Genomic DNA, 26,580 nt, shown 5'->3' with positions numbered 1-26,580 from the left:
TATTTTGTCCCATTCAACTACTCAACCTTTTTTTTTTTTTTCTTCCCAGGTGGCTTTCACAAAAGATTATAGCTTTGAAATTGTTTCAGGAGCAAATCCAAACAAAATGATGCCTCTCTGCTTTTCTATCTGTCCCACTGTGAAAGCTGCACAGAAATACAGTTTATATGTGTCTGTTGTCTCCACTGAATTACCTTGCAGCAACAACGATGGACTGGTGTTGACCTCGTAGTGTTAGACAATGAGGAACACCCCATTCCTCTTCACTTTCTTCTATCTGAGAGATAAAAGCCCAAATGCAGTCAGATTGCAGGAAGTACATATTTCTTAAGGTGAAACAGCAAACTGAACAAGCTTTTACCACTGGGGAAAAGAAAACTAAGAGCAATGTTCACAAACGGCAATTTTGAGCTAGGTATTGAGAAAAAGATGGTGGCTTGGCTTGCAAGTTGGAAAAACAGTAAGTTCTGCAATTACCTCCTAAACCAAAAGCATGGCTTTGTCTGCTTTGTGTAAAAAAAAAAAAAAAAAAAAAAAAAAAAAAAAGGAAAACAGTGGTACTTTTATCAGAAGAGTGACTCATCATACAAAAGGATATGTTTATGGCTGGGAGTGCTCTGGACACTGCAGCATAACACAGTTCTGTTGTGAACAAGTCCACACCAAATGGACGTCAATAATTGAGTAGATTCCTAGAAATGCTAGATAAAGCTTGAAGCCTTGCAGGTGTTTAGAGAAATTCAGTTACTGTGGTAGTGATTATCTAACTCAATTCTCAGGAAAACAGTACAGAGCAGATACAAACCCATGAGAAGTTCCAATGAAAATAATGAGGGGGGAATGCAAGTGTTTTGAAACTAGCAAAAATATTTTTGAAATTATGTAAGAAGAGGTAACCAGGTGCGATTGGCTCAGATTGGCTGTTTTCCAGAGGAATTGCAACAAGAGCTCCAAACGACGTATTGCTGCTAGTTTCCCACTACTTTGGCTTTAAGATACAGAGCTGAAAACATTAGGAAATGTTTTTTTTTTTAATATAGAAATTAGATTGTTGCTACTGTTTACTTTCCTTGCACAGTGTGTCTATAAGCAATTGGTGATGAATTACTTGCAAGAATCATGGTTAAATTTACGGTTTTAAAAAAATAAAGAACCCATCTCACGGGAAGTTTACATTATGAGGAAGCTGCCCCCCAAAATGCCCCCCCCCTCTGCTATATAATCACCTTTGTGTAGAAGGCTGCATGAACACATGCCAAACCCAACACAGCCCCATCAGGCACTGTAGAACGTAACCACAACTTCTCTGAATCAGAGAATAGCCCTTTGCTCCTGCTTTCACTCCAGCAGAAACTCATCAAGCAATTAAGATGGGTCCAGAAATGGCCATTTAAGCATGAATACCTTAAGTTCTCACAATACTTACTGTCATGCCATACAGTGGAAGATGCCCGTGGACTTTAAACTGATTCGATGCTGTCAGGCCTCTACTTGTGTACAACAAGATATCGTTGAACTAAAAAGCAAGAATAAGCATTATTAGAATTTTGTTGGCATGTATGTACGTAGAAAAAAACCCATCAGAATGGTAAATACAAGAAAGTTAGCCAGTACTGGCTGACTATTTATGTGGCAGTCCTAATGCATGAATCCAAAATACTGGCTTCTGCAACACTCCAGCACCTAGTCTTAGCACCTGTTATTTTCCCTGCCTTCCTTCCCAGCTAGTCTCAGACATGTTCCCATCATTTTCCACTGGATATCTTCTGATGCCTTCTAATATTCCCTTTGTGATCTCTGGGTCAGAACTAACAAGCCACAACAGCAGTGAAACCAAGTAGAACGTTTCACACTCTGAAGCTATGCAAGATAAAGTGTGTTTCACCAATATTTTCTTCTCATTTGTGTGGAAAGATAAGCAAACAGGCCCGAGAGATGTGTCCAACTTAACTCTTACAAAGTAAGTGGCTATCTTTTACTCCCCATATTCAGAAGGAAGCTGGGAGACCTGTTTTAAGGTTGATGGATTTAAGTTAGAAACATCAAGGTGAAGAGACTGAGTATCTCAATTTGTAGAGCTTCCTGCATGTAACACCAGTTGTCAAAAGCACGTCAAATGCCTGCATTTTGTTGCCATAAAACAAATGGTGTATTTTCAATGTGCCACCTGGGTCAAAGGATGTTTTTCTCAAACCAGACAGATGCATCAGGAAAATCATACTCTGTGGTGTGAAACAGAGCTCCCACCACAGACGTCTACAATCCAACAGCAATAATCCATGAAGCTGTATGGATCAGCCACTAGAGGGGGATTTAATTTTGCCAATGATTACACATGTATTCAGAGTCCCAGAATACTGACCCAGGATTTTATCTCCAAAAAGATTCCAGTGCTTGAGACAGACCAAAGACTTCTTTGACAGTGTGAGCAATTGACTTGAGAGTCTAGTCTCAACTTTTTCATGTTTTATACAGGTATAATATCGATGCACCATCCGGTAACAAGAATGGTAGTATACAAGAAAATATGCACAATATTCATAAGGCTTCCTCTTCAGTGCCTTTAAAAGCAGAGGATAATCCTACTCAAGTAGATTCAGCGGTTACACCTTTGGCTCATTTGAAAGATTAAATGTCAAACAACTTGTAAAACCTAGCACACTCACAAGCTTTTCTACACACCCACTGTCTTCACCTTTTGCAGACAAGAAGCCAAGGATACGTTCCTGCCATACTGCACTGACTCGTTAATGTTTTGCCCTGTAACACTGGACTAGAAAATCTATGCACTCTGCAGGGGGTCCCAGTGCCCCAGCACCAAGGGCTCAGCAGCAGCAGGATGGGGAGCTTGGGACAAAGTCAGCTGTCTGGGAAGAAGGAGAGAGGAAGAACCATCTGGTTGGCTTTTGTGGATCGGAGACCGAGTGGGATCACCGTAACCTGAAAATGCTGAGTGATGTTGGGAGGAAATAACCTTTCCTAGTGCAAGAGCTACAAAATGTACCTCCAGGTAAAGGCAGGTCCATCAACATGCTGCACACTCGTGGGCTGAAACTGGATGCTTTGTGGAGAAACTTGGTTCTGTAATGTGTCCCGAGAGTGTTATGTGGATTATCGTTCATACCACCAGGAGTTATTCTTTATCCTCTTTTCTGGATATGATCACTAATCCTGGTGCCACTTTTCATTGTATAACAACTCTGCTTCTATTTAAGACAATGTGCTAGGAGGTATTATGATGCATTACATACATAATACAGGTGATGTATTATGTTAACTTAAATAAGGCTGTTTAAAAATACCGTAATTCACAGTTCAAGTCTAACTGTATGTCTAATAGTTGCCTATAGTTACATTTTGTTATTTAAAGAAAAACTGTCTTCTTGCTTACCAGAAAGAACATCCGTTGCTGTAAACCTTTTCCAGACAACTTACTAAGACTACCCAGTCGAATGAACTCCTGTGGGAAACAAATACAAAACAAATATGTATCTTCTGCAAAAACAATGATGAGTTTTTATTATGCAAACATAAATATGACTACCTGGTCATAGGACTGACTTGCCTATCAGTCACCAAGACTTTTTATTTTCTTTATTAAATATGTTAAAAGTCTTATTTATGGGATAATTTATTTCCATTTGTAACTATCTTTAGGACAAACTCCTTCATAGTCTTTCTTTCATTTTAAGAAAATTCAGCTAAGCAAAATATTCTTTACCTAACATTGATTCCTTCAGAGAGCTCCCTCTTTCATCAGTTTTGAATGAGTATTTTTCATGATACAAATGATGTAAAAACTAATGATAAGTTGGCCTGTGTGTTAGTGGTTAGCCACTGGTAAGCTTCTGTTGTGCATATGGCATACATAGCTCTTCACTGAGAAGTAAAATCAGCTACACAAATCAACATCAGCAGCAGTAGAAGAAGGAAATTTGTCTGGCAGTGTGAGTTATCCTAGTACCATCCATGTCATATAATACAGTACATTAATTCAGATCAAACTGTTCAAGAATGTTTAGGGATGGAATTAAAGGAAAAGTACCACATCTGAACCTTTCAAAATGCTTGATTTCCTGGGCTTACTGTGAACTATACCATAACTCACCCCTCCACTTATCTGAAATCCATGAAAATATCATTTTTCAGTCGCTCCCTCGAGCTTCTGCCAAGAGGTTTATATTTATTTATTACAGTCTTTCTACGGCCATTCTACTCATAATTGTGCATGTAAAAGGCATATAAAGCATCAGAATCACCTGCAGCTTAGGAATAAATTGGCTAAGATTAATCTGTTCGGAGAGACACTCTGGTCGCCTTAGGGTTGCTGTGATGTGTCCAGTCCCCCCACCTGAATCCCGTAAGGGCTAAGTGGTGGAAAAAGTGACTAGAGGTGGTTATCCCTATATCATGGTATGCCCACGTTACCAGAGAGGCCACTGGAAGCTGTTGCTGGCTACCAAAGAACATTAATCATAATTACTATTTATACAGTACCACCTAATAGTCACTAGCAGGCTTAGCACCGCCATGGCAAGTGCTGTGCCAACACACGAATCAAGAGCTACAGGTCATTGCAATCTGCAAGCGCAAGTGACCACGGCATGTTTTAACACCCAGTATAGGAACCTGCTGCGTGGCGGCAGAGACCCCAGTCCGGGACGACGTGAAGAGGATGGCCACCTACAGCCTCTTTTAGGACAGCTGAATCACCGGCCTAACACGAGACTTCTCCTCTGGGACACGGAGCTCACGTAAACCCAGCCGTGGGTGACGGTGGCATTTGCCTCCCAGCCTGGCCCTGCACCGGGGCAGGGACTTCAATTGGAGCCAGAAGAGCAGCTGGAAGCAGCAACATCTTGGGCTTGCGCCAGAGCATGGTGGCCAATGCTTTTTGCCTTGGCAGGCAAACCACCTCTGCCCCGTCTGCCTGTTTCTTGAACTTCCTAGGACAGGAAGACTGCTCTGTCTTTAAATAGAATAGGGTAGCAGGAACACCCGATGACAGCACTTAATTTCATGTGATAAGAGATGTGCACGGGCTGTGAAATATCCTGAGGGGCTTGCCAAGGAAGTGAACGGTCTGTGGATCACTGGAAGGAGGCGTAAGCCTGGGAGCCAGGGAAGAGGCAAAGCGAGGGAGCGGGGAACAGCCACAAATCCAGAAATACCTCTGCTTGGCACTGCCTTCCCAATGGCACATCAACTTCAAACCCCTTTTTCTAAATGTTTGAATCCTTAAATGAAACTAGACCCTAGAGAGCCCAGCAAGCTGCCTCTGTGCCGCGCCCCTGCCGTGGCACTAGACACGGCCACGGCACGGCAAGCAGACCCCTGGCTGCGGCTCTCGCCCGGCGGTGGTCCAGCCGTCCTGCAGGAGCGCATCAGGGCTGGATGGCTGGGCTGCAGGGCAAGTTCAAGCACTGCCGTATTTGCAGTTCAATGCAAAACTCATCTTTTTTTCCAAGCTGTTTCCCAGAAATGCGTATGGGGCGGGAATAGTCTAGCGATGCATTTTCCCCAGCATTTCAGTTGCTGCAAGTACTGGTTTTGTGTATTACAGACAAAAGTCAAGGAGTGGGGAGGAAATTACTTCAACAGACAACTCTCAAGTTTGCATGCACAGATACATGCACCTAGAAAAGTAAAAAAGGCTACAAATATTACACTGAGGCTCATTTATTCTGAATTAAACCTCCATTTTTAAAAAAGCATGACAATTAAGAAAGAGATGTTGGTATTTTTATAACATTAAAACATTTAAAAAAACCCTAACATTAAAAGTGTTTACTTAAGGCAACACTGTCTCAAAAATTATTGCCTAATGTTACATGTAGACTAAAGAGACTGCTTGTCCCCAGGGCCATGAGTTTCAAAGCTAGGCATCGTGAAAGGGTACAAATGTCTTACTTTCCTTTAATCTGCCAAGTTCTAGCATCAACGGTTGGGGGAAAAAAAAAAAAAAAAGAAGGAAAAAAAAAAAGGGCAGCAAGAAATGAGGAAATGTGCAACTGCTCAAGCTCTGAATGCTGTGATAAATACATTTTTACTGCCTCTGTTGTAATAGATGTTTGGAATTGCCTACAACCATCCAAATCTATACATAAGATAAACCTAATAAAATCAGTAAAAAGGTAATAAAGATGATTGCCTCTTCCCGCTTTAAAGGCTGCTGTTTTCTATGGTATTGTTGTGTATATATTTGATAGTTTTTGGTGAGAGAAGAAGGTTCATATGAGGAAAGGCAATTTCATAGCCGCTCCTAATAAACAGGTTTCTAAAACGTACCTAATGCTCTGAAATTGTATCAGACCTTGATCACAACTCTGCTACTTACCCTTCCTGGGATCACCAGATTGTCTATGCCTATCAAGTCTTTCTTGAGTTCATGCAGCTTCTGGAAGTTCTCCATCTTTATCATATTGCCATGGAGCTGAGCCACCATTTCAGAAATCTCAGCCAAAGCAGCTAGATGGACAAAACATAAAAAGCTTATTAAAAATGTACAAGAATGTTCAAAAAGAAAGATGGCTTTTGTCTGCAGCACCCAGCTTATGAGCATCACCCTTCTTGTGTTACCCTTCTTCACAGTGTAAAGCTACTCAGGCAGACTAAAATCCACACAAACTCTGGACATCATCTTAGGGAGTGGAGGGGAGAGGGTGGAGTGTAATGAAGAAACAGTCTATTTCCTCAACCAAAAGTTTGCTTAATTTTAGCTACAGGAACTTTGTAGGAATACTCAAGTAAATTCAGAGCACCAATGAATGGGTTCTCCTAGAGGACTTAACTTCCTACATCTCCAGTTAATCTAGGGATCTTCTCTATCCTTGAAAAAGAAAAAAACAATTTCCCCCCCCCTGCAGCACACTGGGTCAGGTCTGTATTTGAAAACACCAGGAAATGGCAGTGTCATTTATTGTATCATTTCAGATGTTAAACACAGTAATCTTGGGGTTTGCTCTCGGTCCCAGCAACGAGAGCAACTAAAAGGGCTGCACGTCACTGAGTCGCATCACGACTCTACTTCATTCTCTCCAAAGACACTACCAACGAGTGACTTAAAACCTGGGAGTGAATTTCCTAAGGCAAATCTCCATTGTCATAGGGGATTTTTGCTGTGTGAAGAAGGATCAGGTGGGATACAGGAGGAAGCAGGCACTACGAAGTCCCATGCTGCAGCAGCAGAAGCCAAATCAAGTGCAGGCTGCTGCCGATCTGCTTTCCTTGTCTTTTTGCTGTGCCAACAACGCAGTAAGTCGACTCGGAGAACTAAGCTGAAAATCACTTCACCATTTGATCTTTTCTGGGGGATCAGCTCATGGACTGGCTCCCTGTGCCACCGTGTACGTAAGCACCAACCTTGGTACCCCTGAACGGACAGGCAGTCTCTGAATGGGCCAAACACACTGACTGACTTTAGTGCTAGAAGAGCAGTTACAGCCAATTCTGTTAAAAAAATAGTCAAGAGAACAGTAACAGTGGTTCTTTCTTCCTTCTTACATCATGCTCAGTGCATAGTTCATTCACCTGTTAGTGGGAGATCTGTGTTCTCTGCTGGGATTCACATCCACATCTCCCATTTTTTTTTGCTTCCTTTACGCTCTGACCTTTAACAAAAATCTGCAAACACCTTAGTAAGAGACAGATCCCAGAGTGATGGTGTCTCTGAGTCACACTGTCCTTCTCATGCTCTCTTATTTTCACCCCTGAATCCTGTGTTTGTATCCATTTCAAAAGTGGAGCAGGAATCAAACTTCGAGAGCTGCTGCGCTCTCTGGGGAGGTGGGAACGGACACACCATCCTCATCATCTAGCCTTGGCTAAAAGACATGAAGGCACTACTCGCTGCGTTCCTTGAGATCATTCAGGCCGGAGCTACGTTTAGGCAAACATCCGTGTCCCACAGCACTTCGGTGCCACGGACCTCTGTGGCATTTCCTATTGCTGCAGGTCAGGTTACCTCTGCATTTTGTGCACTGCCTGCCGTGGGCGTCATCGCACGGCATCTGAGGGAACTTAGCCAGCTAACTCAGCTAAACCTTGCAGCTGGGAGCAGTCATGCCAAGCGTTGCTCCCGGCCCAAGTCGTTCCGTGGATCTGCACTGAGTGCTAACTGTACAGATAACATAGTTATCCTTAAATGTAGATAGCTTACAATGGGGGTGGGGGAAGGGGGTAAGAAAGGAGGAAAACAAATCATCAGAAAGAAATAGCAGGCAGTGAGTTCAGACTACAGGAGGAAACTCTCTTTCACATTTGGAAAAAAAAAAACAAAAAAACCCACGTTGGCAACTTTGAGTTCCTGAAACAAATCATGGAAATGGTAACAGAGCAAACAGTATGTCTGGAAAAGAAGACAAATAACACTTAAAGACAAAATAACAGCAGCCACACTGGGTCAGACTAAAGGTTCACCTGGGCCAATATTCTGTGTTCCTAGCGGATCTCTAGAGAAAGCAAGGAACGAGACAAGCACATATGGTGTGTTCCCTGAGCTCTCTCCCAACCTCCCAACTGTTTTCGGTTCAAGCGACTTCCTGAACTGCGTGTCATTTCTGTGTGTTTAATAACCCCCAGCAGATTTCTTTTCCAAGTATTTGTCCAGACTGCAGCATAATGTGTCTAAAAGACCAACCTTAATCCTACCATTTCTGGTCTTCTGAGTGCTGGATTTTGCAAGTCAATCCTCTTTCAATCCTCCTCTTAAAAAATAAAGATTTTTTTTTTTTTTTTTGTCCAGGTATGCACCTCTAATGGATTTGGATGCCATTCCCCCTCCAGAAATTGGTGTCTTTTCTCTTACCTCTTGAATCCCTGAAGTCTATGTGGCTTGGTGGGTAGTGTTTGCAAAGCCTCTCCATTATCTGCTTGTAGTGCATCAGCCTGTGTAAAGGTCTGAGAAGGAAGGTATTGAGAGGCAAGTAGCAGACTTTCTGTAGCTCAAAATCTCTGCAAAAGGTCTCCAGCTTGCGAGAGTTCTTGATCCCGTTCTCCAACTCCATTAAAATCTCATTGTGCTTCCACAGGTGAATTGTCAGTTGCTTATATGCACAAAGAAAAGAGCATGTGGTAGAGCTCTTAGCAATCACTGTGAGACGTGACTAAGCCCAAACCCATTCCAGTAAAAAATCCAACTAGCACAGCAGTTGAGATTTCACAAACAAAATCACTGTACAACACAATGGCTCTGATATTCACTTGAAAAGGAGAAATGGCATTACTCGTTTGAAGTACACCCCCCCATCCCCTCTGCATTGCCTGTAAAACGAAAGTACATGAGTAAACAAAACTAAGTCTCATATCAGTGAGAAATCCAAAGGCAAGGAGATGACACGAACATAGCTCATGCAAGTAGGTGCAACAGGGAGAGAGCCAGACAATGCAAATACAGAGCTAGGAAACTGTCCTGGTTTCAGCTGGGATGTAGTTAACTGTCTTCCTAGTAGCTGGTACAGTGCTATGTTTTGAGTTCAGTATGTGAAGAATGTTGATAACACTGATGTTTTCAGTTGTTGCTCAGTAGTGTTTAGACTACAGTCAAGGATTTTTCAGCTTCTCATGCCCAGCCAGGGCACCTGACCCAAACTGGCCAACACGGTATTCCATACCATGGGACGTCCCATCTAGTTTAGGAACTGGGAAGGGGGGGGCAGGGATTCGCCGCTCGGGGACTGGCTGGGTGTCGGTCGGCGGGTGGTGAGCAATTGCCCTGCGCATCATTTGTACATTTCAATCCTTTTATTACTACTGTTGTCATTTTATTAGTGTTATCATTATCATTATTAGTCTCTTCTTTTCTGTTCTATTAAACCGTTCTTATCTCAACCCAGGAGTTTTACTTCTTTTCCTGATTTTCTCCCCCATCCCACTGGATGGGGGGGGAGTGAGTGAGCGGCTGCGTGGTGCTTAGTTGCTGGCTGGGGTTAAACCATGACAGAAACAAAATGGGATTTTCTAAGAGGATGAAGGGATTTAGTTGCTGCAGCTCCCTTAGGTGCTTTTGGGGAACTGAGATGCAGGCAAGTGGACTTCTAGCTTCTGCTCCCCTGTTATTAACGAGAAGTTGCATCTCCTGGGAATCCAAACAAACACAATAGAGGTGTTGTCCAACAGAAATGAGTATGTTAGAGTTCTTTATCCTTGGATTAGATCCTCTTCTCCTTAGTGCAGTCTCTAAGATGATCCCACTGGCAGCAGGGGATATGTAACTTCATGAAATACATAACGCATGAAATACGTAACTTCATTTAGGTCTCAGTATCACAGACATTCACGAGTCCCATTTTAAACAATTCAGCAGTATTTTTTTGAACAAGTAACACAGGCGTTTCATTTGTGTTTTGCAAAAGGTAAACTGGTTCTTCAGGATGCACAGAGCTTCTCTGAGCAGCCAAATAAAATCTCCCAGTACCTGGCAGAATATTAACCAGCAACAAAAACAAATTGAATGCTTATGTTCAATGGACTTGAGAAGACAAGTTTAACTTAATGTAAAGCTTGTGCTTTTTGACACATTTCCAATCAATTCCCTCTCTCCTGTGATTTGTGACATCTTTACAAGAAACATACCTTCTCTACAGCCAAGCCGCTTCCTCCATACACTGCATATTCATTTTCCAGGCCTGTAATTCAGGCAAAGACACAGCAGACCCTCTGGACTATTACAGAGGCTGCCCATTAATTACTTGCTCTTAATTTCTCCTATGTTAATTAAACAAGGAGTGTCAGTTTCCAGGTCTTTTATCTCGGGATAAATATGTAGAGTTTTAACTGACTCCATTGTTTCCTGTGCAGTTCTTAAAGGCCTCTTCCTCCACATATATGTGCTTATCAGTGGTGGCGGATCTCAAAGCACATGAAGGAAATCCTCTAACGGGCAAGGGAGAATGGCAAAGGTGAAAGCACACTGACAGGTCTAAGTTACAGTGAGGACTGCACGCTGCCCTTAGAATAGTGCCACAGAAGGACCTCCAGACAGTGAAGGACAGACAATTTAATGCTGCAAGGTACCAAGAGCAGAAACAGTCTGTCAGAAGCTCTCTGGGATTCCAAAAACTGTTTGTGAAAAGGTGCACACTTCTTGAGAGCAGGGATGGAGGTAGAAGAGTCCCCTCTGTGTTTCTTCCAACGCATCTGGATTGTGTCGAGAGGAAAAAGGAGTTCTTGCTAAGTACACTGGAGAAAGGGTAAGGCTCCCTTATTGGTGACAAAGCTGTCTATGTTGGGGATTGTAAATCAAGATTTCTACACTCTCTATTTCTGATTTGCTGTATAATCGCTTGCACGTCACTTAACCTCTCTTCACCTCTCTCTGTCCTTCTGAAAGATAAGCCTAGTACTAACTAACGTCTCAGGAGAGCTATAAAGATTAAACTGCCCTTTCCTCCAGCCAAGGACTCAAGGCTGCTACACTTACTACTCCAGAATGCCAAAGTGGCAGTCACCAAGGAAAGATCTATTGGATAGTTTCGAAAGCACTTTTGAGATCCACATGCCGAAGGTGCAGTGCCATGTTTTGCCACACGCTAACCTGGACGCATAGCTACATTATAATAAAGTGAGCTGTCTGTTATCCATCCGTACTATAAAAGTCTGTAGGGATTTCACAGGCTCCCATGCCTGCCTTCCATGCTGTTTGTTCAGTAACACAGAGCATCAGAAATACTACTCTGGCCAGACTAAGAACAGATGCAAAGTCGGCTGAACACTACACCTAGATTTACAGTTCATACATGTATTTTTGCTTTTAGCTTTAAAGGGATCAAAGGCAATTATTGGCATTTATTCAAAAACCTTTCCTCTAACTTGGCACCGTAGTGCACAATATAATTTTCTCAAATCAAAGCAATATCCAGGTTATGGTCACTATGCCTGCAATATCCTAACACCTATATTTGCATGAACAAGTTGGCACGCTCGGTGTTTGAACAGTCTCTTCAGCCATATGTATTCCAATGTTTTGCCTTCTTATTTGAAAGAAAAAAGGACTGGAAATGAAATGTTCCTGAACTTTTGTGTTCGTCGTTCCTATATTTGGAGAGTGAACTGAGGAAAGGGGCTGGGCAATTTCAAATCAGCTTGCAATTCTGAAATCTCAGGGCTCACCAAACGCTTGCTACTTCATCAAAGGAAACTTCTATAGCATAAGCCTTGATTACAATTGGCAAAAAACACCACAAGAGGCAACATCGTATGAAAATGAAAAGCATGCTAATGTTAATCCTTGTCAAAGCTTAATAGTTAGAGGATCATTCCTACCTTCATACTCTGAATGTTCTTTAGCATAACGTCTCCGATTCTTTGGTAATCTCCTTTAATGTGAGCATTAGAGCGGCCTTCCCTGTCAGCAACAGAAATATCACACACTTCAGTCATGCAATAAAACCACATAATCACTTATAAGCACAGAAAGGAACTCAATAGCTCATTTCTTTTAATATCCTGACCCCCATGCTCCTTCGCTCGGGAGTATGTGAGGAAGCTTCCTGACAGAGATGTAATTCCCAGGTACGGTACACCCTTCACCCAGCCTGGCTTGCACTCCTAACAACAGAGGGCAGGCACTTAACAGAAGGATTAGACCTTTAAAGAAAATTGCTAGCATTTTTAAACGCACCAGAGAAGGCTGTAAATGGCTTGCTAAAAAGGAAGAAATCAAAATCCCATCACAATACGTGGGCTTAGAGCAGAAGGATAATTCTGTTCAGAAACAAGGATTGCACCATGGCACAGGACCCACACGTGTTCCTCCTCTGAAAAGCTTTCTGCTTGTGCAAGGGACAGTGGGACAAAAAAAATCTGTCCAGCATCTGGGTTTGACTCATAAGTGTTATATACTGGCAAGAATTTTCTTTCAGTGTGTCTCTTTTGGTATTAAAAATGCAAACTGCTCCCTCCCACCCAGCCAGCTGCACTTGGGTGGGTGCTCCATTTGGGAGAAACCCAGCTCCTGATGAAAGAGATATTCCTGCTTCTAAACCCATGTACGAGAGAGGCAGGGATACCACACTCTGACTGAATCCATACACACCTTTTAGAAAACACAGGAGGAAAAATCATGAATATAAGAACCTAACTGTTACAGATCTGTTCCAACCAAGTTAGGCTTTCAAAAGAAAATCCCTAAGGGGGGTGTGGGGAGAAGCACTGTTCCCCTCCCCTTTCCGACTTCTAATACTGCATCCAAGTTTCCCGCAGCATGGCTTTTTATGTGCTGTCCTCAATTTTTAAAATTCAGTTCCACTCCCACATCTGAGTATTGGGAGACAGATCTAGTTCTGGTGTGAGCAACTGCAATTCAGCCAAAGAAATGCGCTACCTTGGAAGAGGACAGAAATACAATCAAGCTCTAAATGAACCCAAGGATAACAGGACCTCTGTTTTGTGTTACTGCTAAACGGATATACTGCTTTTCACCCACTTGCAGTGATTCACACTTTTAAGAAAATTGTCTGTGCAGTGAAGGAATAAGTGGACAACCAGGTGGTAAATCTCTCCATTCCTTAGTATCGGCAATTTTGCCGGAGAGGTCCCACACTCACCAAATCATAGAGGATGCAGCTGTTAGGAATATACTTCCACTGGTAAGACACATAGCAATTTTTGATTTAAAAAAAATCCATATTATTACATGAATAGATGCATATTCAGACTTAGTTTTGTTTTGTAAAGTTAAACATGGTTATGTTCATGCTCTGCATGCTTTTCTAACTGGGAAATGTGGAGGGCACAGCTTATGAATACTACACAATAACATCTCCTGTTTTATCCTTCAGCAGACATAGAGACTCAGCTGATAAACAAGGGAATGCTCTATGTTTGTTTGAACAATATCCAGTTCCATAGGCTGTCTTTAATTATTTCCTATTGTGTTAACTCTCCCAGACACTCACATGCCTATTTAAGCAAGAAAAATAAAAAGTTCTCAACATGACTTCTAATGTTTTTTCTGAACCCAAAGGTTACACTGGGATGAGAAGTTGGGTTGTGTCAGTGGTAACTTTAACATCACCAGTTTTGCAAAAGCACTGCATTATACATACCTTGCTATAGTCCAAATACGCCCAAGAAATGGTCTATATTGCAAGGAACAGCAGAAGTATGTATGGACATTACCAGACTACAGTTTCCACATTACCTGAGGATAAAAGTCCAATTTCTTTCTCCAGGAAGCCTCTGTCATCTAATCTCCTCTCTCTATGCTGTTCCCTGCCTTTCCCTTCCCCCACGTCCTATCCATCCAACAGCAATCCCCACTGAGATTTCCTCTGAGAGGTTGTAAATAGAACTTTCCAGCCACTAAAGCTCTCTCAAAATGGCACATATCAAAGTGCCCCCGACTGAAAACCACAACCATCTGAAGTCCAAGGCAGTAGCACCGCACTGGCAGGCAGCAAGGGAAAGTCGCTCTCCACCCGTGCTGCCAGCATGCAGCATCCCATCCCAAATGGTTCATGCTGCGCCGCTGCACACAATCCCAGAAATGTCAAAGCCAGATGAATTTGTGCTGCTGCCAGTAACAACATGGTATTTGGTAATTATCTCTAGAAGAATTCTTGCTTTATGTGTTATTCTCTAACTCTCTGGCATTGCCTGCACCCTTTTTTATGTCTCTACATTTGATTTAATCTAATGGACTTCAGCAGTTTGGTACCTTTCTGATTTACTGCCAAGATAAATATTTAAGGACATCATTACATACTGCTATTTCTAAATAGAAATTGCTTTGCTGATCTCAAGGCTGCAATATAGGTTGGCTAGAATACATACTCGTTACAAATTTCTTATCTACTAGCTAGCTACTTGAAGGCTGACCCCAAGTTTACTGAAGTCATAGTGAGTGCTTCCACTGACTTTGTGAACTTCAGCTAGTATTTAGTGCAGTTGTTCATTGAATAGTCAGGTCCTTACTTCCTAAAAGTTGACCCCTGGCCCCTCTTCAGCATAGCCAGCACTGACTGCTTGCACAGCATCTCATCACATCAGTCACACACAAAGCATCAGGAACATTCCCCTTCATTGGCTTTGGCCACAGACTGGTCTGAGGCTTTTTTTTTAAACAGTTTGAGGGCTTTCAACTCTTACTCTGCATCTTGACAGAGTGAAAAAGAGGGGGAGAAGGGGGTTCCCCAAAAGCAACAGCCTCTCTCCAGCTGCCGTCTGAACAGTGAAGAGCTGAATTGTACCAGAGCCCTCAGCCCAGGCTCACCGAGATAACCTGTGCTGCAGGCAGATGTGTACTGCTGGAAGAAATAAAACCCTAAGGAAATCCAGAAATGTGATGGCTGGGTATTGCTACTTGTTCCAGCCATTCTCCTTGCTTTGGTTATTTATTTCCACACACATGCTCTCTCTTGCAACAGAGATGATTTTCCCACTGGGGATGGTGCATATGCGTGTAGGCTGCGATGTGGAGCAGAGGGGCAGGGAAAGCTGAAGCCAGGCATAGGGGAACATGACGTCTTCACATCTGCCTCCTAAATCCCATCTTCCACTCCACCCCAGCTCTCTGCCGGGACTCCGCAGTAACCCCTACGCTACACACACTGCCCTCTTCCCCAGCTCCTCAACGTGCAAGTCCCAAGTAAACTGGAAGAAAAGAAAACCAAGGAAAAGAGCATCCAAATACACAGAATATTAAAATAAAAACCAGGCACCTGACCCATCAGATGGTGTCTTAGTGCTTCAACAGCCCAAAGCACAGCAGCAGAGAAGAGAGCTCTCCCCGCGGTGTAAGTTTTGAATAACAACACTCAGCTTGCTGGGGGGGAAGAAGCTGCTCATTTGTTGTGCATCGATGCCTAAATTGTTCTTCTTACTCCTTGTTTTCATGGGTCACTGTGTGAACATGGTGTCTATCTGCCAGTGACAAGGGGCAGAGCTCAGGGACTAGGTTCTTACAAATTTTCATCAGGAGCTGATTTATGACCCCCAGCTCCACAGAAAACGCAGGAGCTACTTTCCCTACACATAATGTGCCCTCACTCCACTGACATTGTGTGGGGAGGTCTAAAGCCACTGAAAATCATGCTGAATAGTGGAGATATTATTCTATAATAAGCTCATTTCCCATTTTTCTCAAAATAGTCCCTTCTTTTTTACAGTAATGCAAGTGTACAATTGTAAGCAAAGAGGAGACCGACTTTTATTCCTGATAAGAAACTCAGACACTACCTTATATCTTACTAAAAATGGCCACCAGCTCAACTTACAGGGACTATGCAAGCAGCTATGTTGGATTTTTTGAATTACATAAACTTCTCAGTGCACATCATTGACAAATGAAAGAAATTTCAAGTCAGCCCATACTATCCTCAATCATCCAGGAATGGTAGTAGAAGGAACAGAAATTTGATGGGGATGGTGGAAAGGCAAAGAAGGAGAGAAAGACACCTCAACAGATTTTTTTTTTTTTCCAGGTGAATATAAAAAACTTTGACTGCAGCCCTTCAACTGCAGGGGGAAAAAAAAATAAAAATCAATTGCAGCAAATGATATTTACAGTGTGTGACCTTCTGTTATGTGCTCAGGAACAGCATCTCCCTCCTGGATGCTATAGCTTGTCTTTGAGCACTTAGACACTTTTGACTTTTTAGGAGTATTATTAACTAACGTTCTAATATTAAGAGATACCTTAAACATTCCCCATTACAACTGCCTTTTAAAAAAGAGGAACATTTTGTAACTGGAAAAGAAGAGTTGATAAAAGCAAAACGCCCTTTTCCTTGCTCACACCCTGCTATTACACAGTGCCTCTTACTGCCCTGCCTATTCCAGCCGAGGTTGCAGCTGTCATTTCAGCAGTAAGTGGTGCACAAAACACTGCTCAGAGCCTAAGAAATGTACTAGTGAAGCCACCAGAGCTTCCCAGAGTCCCATCAAGCCTTCAGGGAGCGTACACACATTTAAAGACTTTGGGCTGGCTCTCTCTGTTGTGGGAGAAACCCAATCTACAGCAAGCATGCGTCAGTAATGCTTTTAAACCGTAAGACCTCAGAGCAAGTAACACCACCGCGTGGAAATATACTGAAAAAAACAACGTTTTGTACCTTGCTGTGGGACTTCCTCAGAGGCGATCCTGGGCACATCCCGCTGGGAGAGCCGCTGAGATGAACGTAACATGCCTCTGGGTGTGACTAATGGATCCTGGACAAGCTATTTCTCACCCACCATTTCAAATTCATTTGGGTGTAGCACGGCTTTAATCCCCAGAAGTACCCAAACGTGACTTCAGCAATGCAAACTGTCCTCTCAAAAGTGAGCCCGATGCACTGGGCACCAAGCCCCTCTTAACGTCTTTGTCTCAGGAATCCACACGTCCACATGAGGTTTGTACTACAATACATACCTCATTTTTGCACACAGGACAAAGCCACTTTCGAAGCTGTCCTCTTCATCCCTCTTCACCAGACATGCAGAACCAGGTGAATAGTCAGCACTTGTGCATGTGAGAAGGCAGACAAGGATTGCTGCCTTGTTTATATAAACCATTTATTAGGCTGTTTTTCCTGACCGCAAGTACTACTTCCCAAACAAAAAATGGTTAATAAATCAACATTTAGCTCATCTTGCTACATCTCCCTGAATGCTTTTTATGACAGGTTTTCAAATTGGCTTCCATGAATCCTGACTGAGCCTTCTCCTTTCATATGCTAAGATCTAAGTGGGTTTTTTTGCAAATTACCAGCCACACATTTCTCAGCCGCATCTGGTAGTACTGAGTAGCAGCTTTCCTCAGAAGTGCCTGTGAACTGGGAGTTAAACTACTGGCTTCCCTGGGAGAAAAGGAGTCTGCCTGCATTTCTGGAAAGTACGTAACGCTTTTTCTTCCTAGCACACAGATAAGGCCCAAAATGCAGATTCATACCACCTGATAGGGTTTCCTAGAGCAGAAAAGGCTATCCTGGCTTACCCTAGCAATGCTCTCTGCAGCGCCTAGTGATTGACCAAGGCAGGAAAGTTATGGTTCTCCATTTGCCACTTTCTGTCAGAGTTTACAGAAAGCAGTATAGAAACTTGTAATACAAACATTTAAAGGGGTGTGGGAAGATGAGCTCGATTTTTTTGGCTGGAAGATAGTGCTTGTGGCCCAAAGGAATAGCCTATTAAACAGCTTCGATGAACGAAGGAGCAAAACCTAACTGACTCTGCAGATTCAACTGGCCAGATGCTAATGGAGCATGTCGCGCTCTGCCTGCGCTGCCCACACCTCCTCCTCCTCCTTGCCATAAAATCTCTCAGGCCCTTGGAAATAGGAGCCAGCTTTAAGTCACTGAGCTACACCTCCCATATTTCCTCCCACCAAAAAGGGTTGGGAACTCCTGGCCTTGCACCCAAAGCCTTGCTGAGAAGCAACCTGGATGAGTCCGGGTAGCCAGGACCAGGACCGGGCTGTCCGGGAGCTGGACACGCAACCAAGCGGATTCATGGGCTGCTTCATTGGCCCTGCAACAGCACACAGGCAGGGCAGAAAACATCGCCCAGGGCATGGTATGACTGATCTTAGGATGCTGTGCAATAAAACCACCAGGAATCTGCTCCGTTTCCTGGCCAGAAAGAAACTCTGGCTGTGAAAAATGCAACAACTTCCTATATTCTGCAGCTGGCTGCTGGTGTCAGTGTCAATTCATGTCTTGTTAAAAACTTTATCACTATGCAGTAGACACCGAGATGTGCTGCTCCTAGGAAATGCAGTACTAAAGAGAAAAATGGGCAAATTGTGTAAAGAAACAAATCAGATCTGCCAGAATCTATAGCTGGGTCAAAAGGATACCAGCCCTTAAGATGTTCAGTAGCAAACAGCCTGCCTCTGATGGCAGATTCAAACAGTTCAGAAGCCTTTGAGCAAGCCAGAAATGCTCTGAATAACGTGCATGACCTGAGCTTCCTTGAGCCAAATACTAAAAGTCTATAGATGTTTTAACAAATTAAAAGCACAAAGCCATCTAACAATCGTTACGTGCAATCCTCCCCTGGCCTTGCTCTCCTCGTAGCTCTTTTGCAGAGCATCAGCTTCAATATGATCCAAGCCCTAAGAGACTAGGGAATGGCCTCCTGTAAGAGCTTCTAACACGCAGCACAAAGGTTTGAAACAAACCTTAGACAAACACACACACTGATGCCTAGGTAGAGCGAGCGGGCTGAACTGCACTTTAAGTTGATAAAACGCAGCATCCTACTCACTAGGGGAACACAGACGACTGGTTATGGGAGGCTGTTCCTCTCAGACAAGCTCCCACAACACAGAGTCTTCCAGTAGCTTGATGAAGTCCACGACCCTTTAATTCAAAAGCCCTTTTTTCATAGGACACGCCACCCTCCGACAAATGCAGAGCACGCTCATATCTCGGGACAAGCGTCCCACCTTCCTCCCCGCTCCACCTGCCTGGTAATTTAAAAAAGCTGACATAGAAGAGTCAGATTTAAATGAGTTGGCTTGAATCCTGCCCACAGCTGCCTGCAGCAGTGCCACCGGCTCAGGCAGGCCTGCGAGGAGCTACGCAGCTGATGCAGAGGCTGGGCAGCGTTCTGCACTGCAGCGGTGAATACAGCCGAAGCCCGCTGGCTTAAAACCACCCGGGGCCAAAGACAGAGGTACAGTCGTGACAGTACAGACATTGAGCTAAGTGACCTTGACCACACTGCTGAAGAAATTCCCTACCACATTGCCACCAGCTTCTTCTTCTACGTGCAGAGGGGCTGTTTATTTTTGTCGCTCAACGTTTAATTAAACGGTAATCTCTATAGGATAGAGTTTATTGCTTGCAGCTTATCTCGGCACCTGTGGCATTATATAAAACCACCAACACTCCAAAGTAACACCTGCCAGCAAATCTACCTCCCTTCCTGCGGCACGTATTCAAATCTTCCAGAACTTTAAAAATAAACACCGTCTACAACAGTGGTATTATGTTAGGTAAACCCATGCCGTTGGCTGCAAACTGGATGCAGACCAGGGGCAGGAACGTGACTGCGATTCTGTCAAGTGAATCAGAGCAGCCGACAGAGAATTCCCACTGGCTTTACGCTAACTGTGGAAGGACATGCAAGAGCTGAGCTGACAAAAGTCAGAACAGGGTGCCCAGCTGGAACAAAGTTACCTCAGCAGAACATTTTTGAACAAATTTGGATTGCAAAGTAAATTCATAGCAGATCAGCACTTTATATCACAGGGTAACTGCAGTTTAAATATGGTATTAGGAGCCTTAAACTGAGGTTTACCACTCTGTGAAACTATAGCCTTAGGACGCAAGGAAAAGCTGGAAAACAAAAGGCTGACTCAGCTCTAAAAGAAGCTAACTGAAAAGGAGAAAGAAAATAAACCCATGGAAAGTCTAAAAGCCTAAATATTCTTTCTTTTAACATACCCCCCCCCCTTACTACAGTGCCACCTTTCCACAGCAGGCTGTTATTGCAGCATCATCCAATTTTTGAAAAACATCACACCTGAACAGGAGGTTGACATCTACCTGTAATGCGACCAGCGACCAGAAGGATATAGGGAGAATCTCTATTTCAACATATGCCCCAGGAAAGCACCCAGCAAGCTCACTAGATTAGACTGGTCTGACAGAGAGCAAAACTTGGCCCTTTACTAACTGTATAAATTTTCCTTTTCACACCATGCACCATTAACCCCAACTACTGTTAATCCTACACCATAGTTAAGAGAAACAATCACTATTTCGCAACAGTTGAAAGAGCCTTCTTGGAGTACCTGCAATAAATGTTCCTTACTGGAAAGCAATTAACACCAGTAAGAATCCTGACAGGATTAGAGCAGTAGCAGCCCAGTGAAAAAATACGGGCAGAGCTGCTGTGCAGCACATGCCTTAGGAGTAGTAACCTTATGTCAAGCATCAACCACAGAGTCCTGGGTGAGGATGTCAGCCCTAAGAGGCAGTACCACATTCCCCTCTTCCCAGAAAATGCTAATTCTGGAACTGTGCAGGGTGGGTTTGGATAGCCTGCAATGTGTCGTGCTCTCATTCAATGACCTCGTTCATCACATCACAAGAGCTAAACTCACACACTCTAAGACTGTGTTTTGCTTTTGTTTTGATTAATTAGTTAAAGAGGCATCAAACTGATTAGCACTCATCAGGTCTGCCTGCTCTGCTTTCACATAATTTTCCATTGTCGCTTTTCTGAGAAGGAAGACCTGGGCTCCCAGCACCAAAGATAAACTATCAGAAAATGCCTACACAGAGCAAGACAATCTAGTCCAGACAGGTCTAATCAGAGCAAGAAGAGGACTTCTGTGTGCTGCCTCTGTTCAGATATCAGTGGTCAAATGAACTGAGTTAACAGTCCTGCCAGGGAAGAATTACTCACTTTATAGCTATTTCACAAAAATGCTATGTTTTAGTGTCACTATTACACTAAGGCTAGATAATTTTTAAGCCCAGTGTCCTCTTTCAACACTCTATTAACTTGTAGAGTGCACTGTATACCCTGAGAGCGTCAAAGCTGTGGTGCTGCAGAATGGGAAGCTGGTCTCTGAAATCCTCCCTGGCCTACACCTATTTGACAGAAAGAGGACTTGGTCGTTTGCCGCTCCCTCTTTGTTACTGATAAGCCTTGCTTGCAACATGTTTTTCAGAAGAGCTGCCATATAGAAACACTGACATTTGGCAAGAGAAAGCTTCATCCAGAATTATGATCTCATTTGCATATGTCTGTACCTGACTGAGGTATCCGAACAACAGAGTTTGTCAAGTAAACACGAACAAAGCACGATTCAATATACCCAGTCTGTTAATAACCAACATCTGTGACTTTCACAAATGAATCGCTACAGGAGATCACAAAGAGATGGCAAAAAGGGAATGCAAAAATGCTAAACTGCATGAAATAACACAGCTAAATAACAAACAACAATCTTACCACAGAGCAAGTCTCTGCTCAATTTCCTTGAGAAAACCAGTGTGAAATTTGTGCAAAGGTTCGAAGTTGGAGAAAATGAGATTTTTCAGTGTTTCGGGCATGCAATCCTCTTTACTCACTGCATTCTGAAACCACTACAAAGAAAAAAGAAGGAAAATTATCGGGGAGTGGAATGCAGCAGGTATGATCATTTGCTGTCTTTATACACCTAACCCAGTAAGGACCTTATTTAGCTGGCACTAGGAGTGCAACCCAGGCTACCCCTGACATTCCTGCGTGCTAAACTGGTGCTCTTATCAGTGGTCAGGCCCTGCATAGTTAAAAAAGAAACTCCCTTCCCCTTTGCAATAACTGATCAAATCTTCAAAATTCTTTTCAGGCCCAAACTGGTTGGTCAATACAAACTGAATTTGCAAATGCTGTAGGTGAAAGAGAAAAAGTATTGCAATACTTGCAATGTTCCAGTAAAAACAAAAAATATGTTCTGTTCTTTCTTTTGCCGAGTTCTGTCCGAAATCCCTTTGACAGGAGTTGGCACAGTAAGCACTCAAGCCCGTGTTGCTGTGTACAGATAGAGAACACCATGCGCTTTGCAAAGTGAACAAGTAGAAGGACGGTACTTGGCGCTTCCAAGACAAGACGCCAGTAGCAGAAAATAGGAGGGTCAGTACCAAAGACTGTTAAGACCGCAACAGGCTCCTGCTCAGTTGCGCTCTATATTCTCTTTTTTTCACCCTAACAGACCTATGGGTGACGTAAAGCCATAGGACTAGGGGGCTTGCCAAGGTGGCACGGACTATTATCTTCAACATAACACTGCTCCCTCCTCACTACCTGAGGGGTTCCAGCTATCTATGGTTGACTTCCAGCAGTGCCCAGAAGGCTGTTACAGTGGTCTTGGTTGATGCTGCATCAGCTGAAGCTGACCCAGGCCCTTGATAAAGAGAGATCCCTCCCAAGCCTCCCTCTCCCCCACTTTATCTCTGGACTGAGCAGAGCTAAGGTTGAAGAACTGCACACCTATCAAGTCTCAAAATTCATGCACGACACTTGTTCCTTCTACCTTTTCCAATGACGCTGGCTACTTGTTCGCTCTCAGTGGCCTCCTGGGCCAGTCATCTGTGGAGCACAGCTGATGGGCCTGCCGATTAGCTTAGAGCCAGTTGTATGCCTCTCGTTGGCACAGCAAATTCAAATTTGCCTGCCACAAGAATAAAAGCCGGGGGGGAAATGGGGTTTAAGCTCTGAAGAGTGAAAACTTTCTGTTTCTGCAGCCACTGGGTGAAACAGAAGATGAAAACGGCGTATCTGCTGCTGAGACTGCAGCCGTGACCACCATCCACAGCTCCTGGCCTCTACCCTCATCAGCCTGGCTTCCCAGAAAGCCAGGGTCAGCAGGCAGTGGAGTCACCGCTACCTTGCTGCTTTTAACAACCGTGCTGCTCCAGCCTACAGTGGCTATGTCTAAGCTGGCATCAGATCAACTGCCTCTGCCACGTGGGCTCCTGGAACAGATGAGAAACTGGGGAGAAGGTGTCTCTCCCCGGTTCCTAGCTGGTACCAGCAAACTCCTCCCTGCAGCACGTCCTCCTTACCGCCACACTCAACACAGGAGGTGGCAACGCACCTAACGGAGTTTCACACACTGGATGATTAAAGAGCTGGGAGGTCTGGAACTGGCAGCCCTGCTGAAATACCATGAGGGGTTTTGGATCCAGTGCCCTTTTACAGACAATTGTTATTTAAGGCCAAATCTTGCGCTCATTGCTCTTGGAAGTTAAACAAGACTGTTGGTGCGTGTGCAAAGAAGGCACGTATTTGCCTTGGTGATTTTAACAATCACACTCTAATTAGATGCTACAGATTAAGGACTTGTTTAACAGACAGTTTCACTTACTGAAAAAGCAGAATCATTCAAACAGGTGCTCCACAATATTTCATGTTAAATGGAGGGCATTTAAACCAGGAGAAAACATTTATATGTCCCTCTAAGGAGCTACTTCAGTTTTAAGAGAAGTCATTGAAAACCCACAGGCATTTTTAGTAATTACAACCACAAAGTATGAGAGCAAGAAAAAATAAGTGAACTGCGTCCCAAGTTTCTCAACCTGATACAGTTTCATAATGCATGTTACTAACCACAGTGCAAATCTCTACTTTCTGCTTTTTGTTTTATTTCCTCCCTAGAGCTGTACTCCTGTGCACTGCAGAGAATACCTACAGTGCAGAATATAAAAGTAGCATGAAACAGCTAAGATGTTAAATGGAGCAGATGAAATACTACTGCTGACTACAGCTTCACATGTTTCATGAGTAATGCTCAAGTAAACATACCGATGTGATGACTTCAAGGTCCTTCAGGTATGTTCGTTCTGTGGTTGCTACTTCTTTAGCGATGAAGTAAGCTTTCTCAGTTGGGAATCTCTGCAAATTGCAAACACATTAGGTTTTCATCTGCTTTTATGGAGCTGCTTTCTGTAGGAAAAAACTGCAGACAACAATCACCAAGAGAGTTACAAACTAGTGACCCTTGCTTGTGGTTACTGTGACTCATGCTTGAATGTTTCTAAGCCCTGAAGCCCTGAAAACAATCCTTCCTTGGAAACACGAGAGAACAAGCACTTTCTATGGGTTCTTGAGAGACTTTTTTTCTGCCAAGGTGATTTCTACAGCTTTGGGGTGCTGATGTTCCTTTCAGGTTATTCCACATATCTGGAGCAGGACATATTCTGAAGTTCACAAAGAAATCCTTTGCAGGCTAGATAACCATTTGAATCAAATTTGACAAATATCAAATTTGACAAAATGACAAAAAATTAGTGCCTGACTATTGTAAGTTTCATCGTCAGGATAAGAGTCCACAGTAGAAACACTCTCTCTCTCAGAAAAAAAAAAGAAAAAAGAAAAAAAAAAATCCCTGAGATTTTCCCAGTGCAGCTGGACAACCTAACAGTGGGAGAGGGGAAGGATTTTAGGGTAAGTGACAGATTTCAAATTTCAGGGGAAAAAAATCCAAATCCTCCTGTGTTATCCAAGAGGCAAAAGTGATTTTGACCTCTTAATTCTGAAGAGCCAAAGGATCCCAATTATCTTGCTCTGTGTTGCTCAGGAAGCAAAAAGGAAGAGCAAAACATCCATAGATCTTTTGCTTCTACATTTCCTTGCTGAAGATCAATGATACAGAGGATGCACCAGAAAGGGATGCAAAGAGAGACTGTGTGGGTGTCTCCTAGTCAGTATACAACCCCACAGGAACCATCATCAGCTGGTATATACAGCAGTCACTGGCTGCTGTAACTTGGACTGACACAGAGAATCTTGAGTATACTAACTGATTCCTGGCTTTTCCTCTTCACAAATTCCTCTCGCACATCTTGCTAACTATGCACAGTGGGAAAAGAGATCTTCCTTACACATGCTCCCACTCTGCAGCAAAGCCATCTGAGTTCCCACCTTCTTCTCCCTGAGATGCTCCAAGCTCAGGAGAGAAAGCAGGCAACAGAAGGACAAGAGCAACCCCCTCTCGCCCTGCAGCACAGGAGGGACGAGCCGGCAGGCACCCAGAACCCCCTGGCTCAGACAGAATCACTTCTATCTTCAAAAAGCAGGTTTGGATGTGATGCTTCCTTATGGCTTTACTGCAGTGATGGGGCTGAGCCAAACACTCCCAGCTGAACGCTGCAGGCTGTGGCTCAAAGCGAGCCTTTCCTACTCCCACAACCAAATGCTCCCAGTGGTGCTCCCAGCAGAGACAGACTGGAGAGCCTGGTTTGCACACTCTTGCACAGGCTCAATGCTGTTCCTTTTCCCTCTGTCACCTGGAAACTTTCCCTCCAATAATCCATTGGAGTTGACTGTTTTGTTACAACAAACTACCAAACTCCATTCCTTAAAAACAAGCTAGATTTATAGGAGACTCTGTCAAAACAAGCTCTTCAGGTTGCAACCAACAGGACTGGGCCAGATATATCCCACATTAACCTTAAGGACACAGAGCTACCTCTCTTCTCTCTGCTACTTAAAGAGCAGCTGGGGCCCCTACCTCCTGCACCTCTGTTGAGGAGAATGAATCCAGAGCACTGAGCCCTCAGCTACCGCAGTTTTGTGGTTCCAGCCTGACCCGCTCCAAACTGTAAGTTTGGCCTCAGGAGCACAGGGATGCTCTTGGACACACCATGACTGAGGACAGCAGATACCAAGTGACCCAGCCAACTTAAGTTATCTGGGTGGATCTATGATGAGGAAGCTGCAGGGGGGCTAGATATTAGTCACTTTGACAAACAGCAGTAGTCGCAACACAACATGGAGAAGAGAGCCAAGGCCAACTGCCTCTGCCTCACCTTTCTTTTGACCTCTTCCTCATCATCAGTCCTGACGCACGATGGGTCATTCAGCAAAGGGCTGACCAAGGGAGATGACTGCTTGGCATCAGGGCTCAAGTTAGGAGATAAAGACATATTTGCCACCGACGGTCCTCCTTGGGAATTGATGGAAAGCTCTGAAAGGTGAGGGCTGCCAGTCAGAGAACCTGCTAAAAAAATGGGAAAAGAGAAATCAGTTAGGACAGGCTCTCTCTAGAAAGTTCCAAAAAGAGTTACAACCTTAAGTTGCAGCATGTGATATTACACTACAAGACACAGCCATCAGTGTCCTCAAACTAGTCCAAATGGACTTGAAGCCAGAGGAACTGCA

General features: G+C 43.6%; 1 protein-coding gene across 1 annotated transcript in view; it reads right to left on the bottom strand.

Moving 5' to 3' along the window:
• The window catches only part of FARP1 (FERM, RhoGEF (ARHGEF) and pleckstrin domain protein 1 (chondrocyte-derived)), a 166,941-nt gene that overhangs the window by 6,775 nt on the left and 133,586 nt on the right, over positions 1-26,580 (bottom strand). Inside the window, exons 13-21 of the mRNA XM_010578291.1 lie at positions 26,229-26,416; positions 24,223-24,312; positions 21,889-22,022; positions 12,262-12,343; positions 8,807-9,044; positions 6,338-6,468; positions 3,392-3,460; positions 1,427-1,516; positions 195-277 (exon numbers count right to left, since the gene is read on the bottom strand). Of these exons, the coding sequence (XP_010576593.1) occupies positions 195-277; positions 1,427-1,516; positions 3,392-3,460; positions 6,338-6,468; positions 8,807-9,044; positions 12,262-12,343; positions 21,889-22,022; positions 24,223-24,312; positions 26,229-26,416 (1,105 nt within the window). The remainder of the gene's footprint in view (positions 1-194; positions 278-1,426; positions 1,517-3,391; positions 3,461-6,337; positions 6,469-8,806; positions 9,045-12,261; positions 12,344-21,888; positions 22,023-24,222; positions 24,313-26,228; positions 26,417-26,580) is intronic.

This window comes from Haliaeetus leucocephalus, unplaced genomic scaffold (assembly GCF_000737465.1).
Source record: "Haliaeetus leucocephalus isolate CR32 unplaced genomic scaffold, Haliaeetus_leucocephalus-4.0 Scaffold626, whole genome shotgun sequence".
NCBI lineage: Eukaryota > Metazoa > Chordata > Aves > Accipitriformes > Accipitridae > Haliaeetus > Haliaeetus leucocephalus.
The sequence above is the reverse complement of the archived record's forward strand: the minus strand, read 5'-3'. Positions and strand labels throughout refer to the sequence as shown.